The 8,821-nt window shown below is 35.1% G+C and overlaps 2 protein-coding genes across 2 annotated transcripts in view; both read right to left on the minus strand.

The window, feature by feature from the left end:
* LOC102029419 (cell surface glycoprotein CD200 receptor 2-like) overlaps nucleotides 1-8,821 on the minus strand; it is a gene marked incomplete in the record, with an annotated part of 82,117 nt that overhangs the window by 34,632 nt on the left and 38,664 nt on the right.
* On the minus strand, nucleotides 2,510-7,558 carry Cd200r1 (CD200 receptor 1). The gene is made up of 4 exons (XM_013515164.1): nucleotides 7,399-7,558; nucleotides 6,830-6,875; nucleotides 6,090-6,155; nucleotides 2,510-5,958 (listed from the first exon to the last, which is right to left on the minus strand). Exons 1-4 carry the CDS (start codon nucleotides 7,518-7,520, stop codon nucleotides 5,953-5,955), a joined length of 240 nt encoding a protein of 79 aa, XP_013370618.1. The 5' UTR covers nucleotides 7,521-7,558; the 3' UTR covers nucleotides 2,510-5,952.

The following is an 8,821-nucleotide window of genomic DNA, read 5'->3' on the forward strand; positions in this document are numbered from 1 at the left end:
ATATATATATCATATTATGGCAGAAAACAATTCTCAAAACCAACTCAGAACTGACACAGATGTAAGAATCAGCAGACAAAGGCATTAAATGACCATTATGAAAATATGTTCCAAAATTTAAGGCAAGACATATAGGGCATAAAATAAGATCTAAATTCAAGTTCTAAGGATGAAAACTACAGATGAGGTGAAAAATACACTGAATGAAATTAAAAGCAAATTATACAATGCAAAAGAAAATAATTATTCAAAAGAAAAGAGATTATCACATTAAAAAGCAAGCATATTTAAAAACAAGAAAGAAAATAATTTAAATCATCTTAACAGATATTAAAAAAACTTTGATGAAAATCTCACATCATTCCTGTTTTTAAAAAATACTGTCAGAAAAGGAGGGACAGAAGTAAACTTTATTGACCTAATTAAGGGCATCTCCCAAAAAAAGAAATTCAGCTAACATCGTAGTTAATGGTAGATATCTAAGTGCTTTCCTCTAAGACCAGGAATAAGAACATCCAAATTCACTACTTCTGAAATAAAAGAAATAATACATAACTCCCAACCTCCTCAAAGTCAGATACACTGAGTTCATGTTCCCCAAAATGGAATAATGAACTTTAAGGAACAATGGTTACTTAGTTGGTTAAGAGTAGGAAATATGTATTGAGAACGCTAGTTCCTGAGAGACAGGAGGGGATCCTAAAGTGGGTTGCTGAGGACTCCACTTCATAGAGTAAATTTTATAGAGCAAAATCATGAGGTGGTTACAATATGAGTCAAAACTAGGATCAACCAATAAGATTACAAGTACAGTCTCTTAGCTAATATCTATCCAATGGGGAAGCAGGTCATATAGCAAGTGTACATGGAAAGAACACAGACTGTTTTAGGAAGAGATGAATCAGGAGGTCCTGATCACCCACCTGGGTGACCAATGTCTCACTAGCTTTTATTGGACCAGGTAATACCATTTATAGTATACTGTTTATCCCTAGGGGAGGCATGCAGGCCTGGTCATTCCATTTTTATTTGAAGACTGGCCTTCAACCAATATGCCTCCAGCTAAAGTTGTAATGTGTTTCCATCCTCTGCACTGGGTTCTTGAGGGCCTAGTCCTGTCTGATTGCCTATAATATTTTTACCTACTTAGCTGCCTATAATACTTATAAGCAACCCTATACTAGAGGTTTTCATCAGCACGTTAGTTCAACAAAACAGAAATCTCTTGAGTTGGAAAAGAAAAACTGAAGCTGTCTTCATTCATAGATCTGATAGTCTTTTTTGAAAAGCTATTAGTGGGGCTGGGGATTTAGTTCAGTGGCACAGCGCCTGCCTGGCAAACACAAGGTGGTGAGTTCAATTCCTGGTACCAGAAGAAAAACAAACAAATAAAATAAAATAAAATAAAAAGCTATTAGAACAACTAAGTACATTTAATGAGACTCCAGAACATAGATCAATGTAGAAAATTGTATTTTTATATAATAGCAAGAAAAAATTAGACACTACCATTTAAAATTAAAACCATTTATAACCAAAAGTGTAAATAAGGACCAAAATGTATAATAGATATTGTGAAATTGGAAGAAAATACACAAATGAGAAGGGAACTAGTGGTGAGGAGGGAGGAAATGAAAAGAAAAAAATGAGAAAGGAAGAAAAAATGGAAACAAAGCTTTTGTAAATAAAGAGGGGAAGAAGGGTTGAAGGGAGGATAGAGGGATGGGAAAAAAGGGAATCAAATTATATCATGTACAAGCACAAATTCCCTATGATGAATGATCATTATGTCTATCTAAAATGTACCAACAAGCTTAATTAATTAAAATTATATAATATTTAGGTATAAATTTAAAAGAAAGATTTGTAATCTGGTGCTTTCTCACAAAATCTGATGTGAAAAATTTGTACTTTAAAACCTATTAAAAAATTATTGAAAGAAATTGCATGAAACCAAAATGAAGGGAAGGACATTCTGTATTTATGGAAGATCTCAAGGGCACTTATCACCAAGTTGATTTTAGATTTAATGTCATTTTTGTCAAAATTCCAGCTGGCTTTCTTTGAAGAAATTCACAAGCTGACCCTGAAATTAATAAAGAAATGGAAGGAATACTGAAGATCAAAAGTGGTATTGCATTTTAAAAAGTGGAATTTCATTATCTGATCTCTAAATTTACTATGAAATTACAGTAATCAAGATAGTGTAATATTGGAATATTGTTGGAGATGTACTTAGGTCTCATATACAAAACTCATTACAAATATAGTCATGTACAAACTCATATACCAAAAAAAAATTTATAATAATATCAAGGATACAAAACACAGTATTTAAAGATAAACCTCACAAAAGATGCACAAGATCTCTACACAGAAAAGTAAGATCTACTATGTTTATGGATTGGAGGACTCATAAACAGAAAACAGATCCATGGTTACCTGGGGAACTGGGGTATGGAGGAAATAAAAGTTTAGGAAATAAGCTTACAAAGAAACATAAGAGCACTTTTGGCGGTGGTGGAAAGTTTATTATACTGATTATACTGATGGTTGTACATGTGTAAAGCTATGTCTAAACAAAGTATACATTTTAAATATATCAATATATCCACAATAAAATTGCTTATAGAGTCCATAAACAAAGCATAACCACTAACAGATGTAAGTTATAATGGATAAATTTGAAACTATTGGAGGAGAGAGAGATAAAACATATAATGTAACAAAGCACAACAAGGAAAAATGAAATGAGGAAAAAGGAGGAAGCGTAGTAAATAAGACATATAAGATTGTAAAAATATGAACAAATAGGTAAATAATCACAACACATGTGTATGATTTAAACTTCCTTAGTAAACATAAAATTCTAAAAACAGTAAACAATAGTTGTAGCTTCTAGATAGATTCTTTACAGAAGGTATGCCTAAGATAAGATCAGTAAACGAGTTTCACCTAGAGAGACATACAGTGACAGACTATAACCACATAGGTGTGTGGTTCAGATTTCCCATCGGTAGAAAACTTGCTATTCCACTGCAAGAGTACAGTTACTGATGGTTTGCACTTGATAACACCATCAGGATCCATTTCAGGTTTTGAGTCGGGGCTGTGCTCTATCCAGGCAGCCCCCAGCCAATGACTAATCTCCCAGGGGTATCAGAATGTCATTTCCATACATAAAAGACTCTACTTTGCTCCAGAGCTCCCCACTGGTTTGGCTAGGGCTCGGACAATTCTAACATTGTACTCTAGGTTCTTCCTTCTCGATCCTGGTTCCTCTCCTCTTTCTTTTCACAGTTCTCATTCAGATCAGCATTGCAGTCTAAAGGCTTACCTTGCCCTATCCTGCTTCCCGTGCCCTTTAGTTTTTCACAGGTGTACTTTCTTTCCCCAATTAATCTTCAACAGCCCTAATTCCATCTCAGCCTCTGCTTCCTGGATGCCTGAACTGGCATATCTGGTTGTTAGAGTTTGGATACCATAAAGCCTCACGTGTTTGGAAGGTCTGGATTATGAGGGCACTGTACTTATCAATGGATTCGACCACTAATGAGGTCATCAGTTGAGTGTGCTGTTGGGAAGTGGGGCTGGTCAGAGAGGCGGTCCCTGGGCTGTGAGTATGAAAGCTGCATTCCTTCCAAGGCTCCTCCCTTCTCTGCTTCCTGGCTACCATGATGTGAGCGGCATTCCTCTGCAGCCCTTTCTTCCGGGCCCGTCCTGACCACGGATAGAAACCATGAACCAACAGAAACCGCTCCTCTATTCAATTGAAAGTGTTGGATATTTTGTCCCAGTGAGGAGAAAGTAACTAAGGGAGATATTGGTCCACTCTCTGGCTTTTCTGATTCAGCAGAACTGGAGCGGATTTCTGTATAAATATTTTGTTTCCCCATATGATTCAAATATTCAGCCTTGTTTCACTTTCATACTTTTCCATTTTCATACAATTATTTCCTGCATAGTATAATGCTTACACTTTCAAATTTATTAAGTGTTTTTAGCAGTACTGAGGATTGAACCCAGGGCCTTTGCACTGAGCTATGTCCCCAGACATTATTTTTCTTTATTATGTTTTCTTTAAATTTTGAGACAAAGTCTTGCTAAGTGACTAAATTACCCAGCTTAGCTCAAATTTGAGATGTTCCTGCCTCAGCCTCCCAGAGAACTGGGATTAGAGATGTGCAAAACTGCGCCTGGTTTCTGAACTATCTTGAAATCTTTTCTATGGTGTTATGTGCTGCTTGAACATTATGAAGTTAAATTGTAAGTGCATTTTGTTATTTTTAAGTAATATTTAAACATACAATCTTGGTCTTAGTAATTACAAGGGTCATCCCAGCTAAGAATGGATGAAGAATTAATAAACGTGAAGGACAGGGTTACGATGTCCACTGCACACACCATTCAGTAATACTTAAGTGAAGAAACTTAATGGATTGAACTGGGGTTGTGTAGGGTAAAGAGCTCAAGTCCGAATAGTTCTTTTAAAAATACTACATGCCACATGTCAACATATTAGTTTTACCTCCAACATAGACTTAAGAACTCCCCTTAAAAATAAAGCCTAAAATAATTAAAATGTCTGGAGAGGGGAAAATGTATTAGTAAGACAAAATAATTGTCTTAAATTTCTTTGATAGCACAATCGAAGAATTACTGCATTTTAATTTGTCATGATGAAAAATCTTTTAATGTCTTTCCTGCTATAGAGCAGTCTTATTTTTTCATACTTTTCATGACTAACTAGTTTTTGTGAAATTAAAAATTCCCCATATACATCTTCTCAATATTTTACTCCACAGAAAAATGTAGGGGAGGGTCATGTCATCCTACAGCTGTTCTCTTAGTGTGTAGAAACCCCAAGTCCTCTGTAGTGCATATGTAGCTATGTATATAATCCATAGATATCTATTTTTGGAAATACACCAGAGTACAATGTACAACATAAAAATACACAGTTCCAACCGGTAACATCTGCAAAACCGTTAAGCATTGAATATCAACATTTCCATAGAGAAATAAGGATCTCAGAAGAAATCTAACATTTTTACCCATATGTTCTTTCTCTCTCTTTCAAATTCAACAAAAAACATAAATCCAGTTTTATTAACTAGTACAGTTCTTATAATCTTACATCATATTAGCCAACTGTTTAATTAAAAGGAGAAAATGGCAATCAAGGAAATGAGACTCTTGCAGATATCAAAGCAAGGCACAATTGTGTACTGTTGGAGAGAACGTAAATTGATACAATTTGACATACCTATCAGTAATAAAAGTGCATACCAACTGACCTGAAAATTTCACTCAAGGAAATTATCCTACAATACACTCAAACAATGCAAAGAAATATATCCACAAGAAACGGTCTACTGGGATTGTTTCTACCACAAACAAAACAATCTGAATGTCCATCACTGGATCTATAGTTAATTAAATTATGACATAGTCCTAAAATGGAATTTTACATAGCCATTAGAAAAGAATGAGGTAGCTTTTCTTGTGTTTACATAAAAACATCTCTAAGACATTATTAGCTTTTTTATAAGTACTGGACACCATTACAGTATGTTCCTGTTTGTGTCTTGACACATTTATATACATACAAACACAAATGTAAATAGACATGTAAATGCATACATATATCATAGGCACATAAACATATAAAATGTATGTAGAAATTTTCTTAAAGAATAATGAGAAACTGTTGACGATTGTCCCTTTGACAAAATTATTCATTGAGGAAACGGTTTTCATTATTCACTGTATTGCACACTTTGAATATTGTGAGCATGTGCTTCCTTGGTACAATCACAAGTTCTTCACAGAACTAGCTAATAGCAGCTAAGACTAAAATCCCCATGGTAGAAGGCACAAATGCAAATCCACTAGAATGTCTTTGTCTTCCAAGAAGCTTTGCAAAACTAACTTCAAAATGGGTTTTCCATTCTAGATCTGTAAGAAAATTCAAAACAGTAATTGTAATGTATCTTGATTCATTTTTCCTGGTGTTAGATCCCAGTAACTTATAAAGTATGCAGGCCTTTGTGATCAAATTCACCTTGCGATACCAGAAACATCTTTACCTTGCTCACAGTATCATAGAGTGGGTTGTTCTTCTCTGTGTAGCAAGCATAGGGCTGCATTTCATCCTAAGAAGGAACCAAAAGCCAAAAGCAATTCAGAAAGGAGAGAAACTATTGTAGAAATCATCTGTGGTTTTCTATCAGTACATACAGCTTTAGCATCTACTAATAGTGCTGGTATTTGCGACTCTGGTCTTATATGAACATAGAACAAGGCTTTGTCTTCACAGCTTATAAAAAAATACTTGTGGATTACTTATATCTGTGAGATGATGGTTGTGTGAAAGTAGAAATGGGGAATAATGAAGTGACAGAAGAAGAATTTCAAAAGACAGAGTGAAAGGTTTAGTAAGCAAATAGTTATGAGAGATAAAGCAGCAGGGTATGTTTTAAGCTTTCAGTAAGAGGAAAATGAAAAAGGTAACGAAAAATCAAAGTCAAGAATTAGAGAAGGTTTCATAGAGGAGGAAACGCCAAATCAGTTTCTCCAAAGATTACTGTCCAAGTAATGCAAATGTTATGTAATTAGGATGAAGTTTGAGATGAAAGTGTGGATTTGAGGTAATACATAAATAGCACTTGATAGATAAATAGCAAAAGAACTATCCCTAACTATTAACACTGTAAAACCAGAATTTTTTTAATTTTTCAATTAAAACTTTAATATTGATGCAAATTACAAAAGGCTAGATTTTCAGATTGTGTTTTGAAAGTTTATAAATTCCTTTATCTTATCTTACCTCTTCAACAACAGAAGTAGCTGCTGGTTTCTTAAGCTTACATGGCCTATAAAAATAAAATAAACTAAAATCAACAAAGGAAACACCACTGTTTAGAGAGAAAGTGGAAAAAAACCTGTATTGTTGAACTTTACGGTTCATTTTGAAAGCAGCCCTATTAAGTTAGAAATAAACTACCAGAAATGAGGGAATAATGCTGCTTGTGGTTAATGCACACCCAAATAAAAAAATTCTGGATATTGGAAAGATAAATAAAATTATGCAACAGGAGCTTGATGTGATAGAATATTTGTAACATTAAATAAATTACTGTAATTATTTCCCAAATAAAAATATTAGTCTGTACAGTCTTTCCCAAGATTCTGACCTAGCTGACCCAACTGACCATGCTTGGCGGTCACATTAATCCAGCAAAATCACCTCACTAAAACCAGTCCAGTCCAGAACAAAGATACTTTTTGATTATGCAAGAACTGATGTTAGCATCCTAATTTACCCAGTCACTCCCTTATTTCTTATTCTTCTAGTCTGGCAAAGCTAAAAGAGAAAAGACATTAATCATTCAATACCTGAAGCTCTTGGTTTTCAAGAACCAAACTGATCCCACGATGATCAAAATAATAATAATGAAAAGAATGATGTATGTAATATATGCGCCATTTGATTTGGAGGTACCTGTAACCATAGACATAAAAATATATGGTACACATGTGGTGAGTCAAGACAATGGAATATAATTCTGTGCAAAGAGAAAAAATATCAACTCATGAAAAGACATGGATGAAATGAAATGCCTATTATTAAGTGAAACAAGCTAATCTGCAAAGGTTACAAGCTAATCTGCAATGCCTATTATTAAGTGAAACAAGCTAATCTGCTTATTATTAAGTGAAACAAGCTAATTTGCAAGCTAAACTGCAATGCACAACTGCAGTTCTAGGACCCTCTGAGAAAGAAAATACTCAGATGACAGACAGTAAAATGATCACTGGTTGCCAGGGTAGAAGGGAGGGATAGATAAAAAGGTGCAGCTCAGAGGAGTTTTATAGCAGTGATACAGTTTCATGTGATACCACGAGGGTGGATACATGTTTTTATATAATTGTCCAAACCCATAGAATTTACCCCACCAAGAGTTAATCCTAATGGAAACTATGAATTATGGTGAGAATTATGCATCTACAGGGGTTCAGTGATTGTAGTAAACATAACACTGAGGTACAGGATGTCCAGAACGGGGAGGTGGTGCCTGGCTGGGCTCAAGGGTTTATTCCGAAACCAAAATATATATGGTTCAAGGAGGTCTCACAGTACATGAAACTCATTCCTGTCAGTTTATTTTAAACATTTCTAAATTGTTTTATCGGTTTATACCCTAGCGTTCCCAGCAAGACTTCATCTCAGTCAGGTTTTGCTGCTTTAAGGATTCATGAATGATGAATTCCTGTAGGAGATATGTGAAACTCAAACTCCATTGTTACAGTAAGAACAAAGGGTTTACTCACCTCCAACATCAGAAATAAGTAGGTTATCATAGCGAAGATAATTGGAAAAGTAACTAATTCTGAATTACCTTTCTGCTAAGGCACTGAGCTAAACTGGATGCTTGGCAGTGGTAGAAATTATCTATAAGCTGCTGGCCACAGCAAAGCTCAGTCTAAGTGCACAAGTCAACAGAGCACTTGCCAACCGCGCACTGGTGCTCCATGAAAGTGGCTAAAGGGCCGCAGAAGGGAGGGAGGGAGAGAGAGGCTGAGCAAGCTTCTGTCCAGTCCTTCCACCTGCTTTTAAATCCTGCATTTCAAAGTATTTTATTTTAAAAGGTTTGGTTTTATTCCTAATCTACATCAACATTGTTTTGAAACTTTCAAACTACTGAATCTTCTCTCGCTGGGTCTACAAGGAAGACGGAGGAAATCCCAGCACTTGTGGGAGTTTGGACTGCAAGGTCTTCCAGCTCCAGAAGTCTATAAATGTGACATCGTATTGTAA

Source organism: Chinchilla lanigera, unplaced genomic scaffold (assembly GCF_000276665.1).
Source record: "Chinchilla lanigera isolate Chin_1 unplaced genomic scaffold, ChiLan1.0 scaffold00026, whole genome shotgun sequence".
Lineage (NCBI taxonomy): Eukaryota > Metazoa > Chordata > Mammalia > Rodentia > Chinchillidae > Chinchilla > Chinchilla lanigera.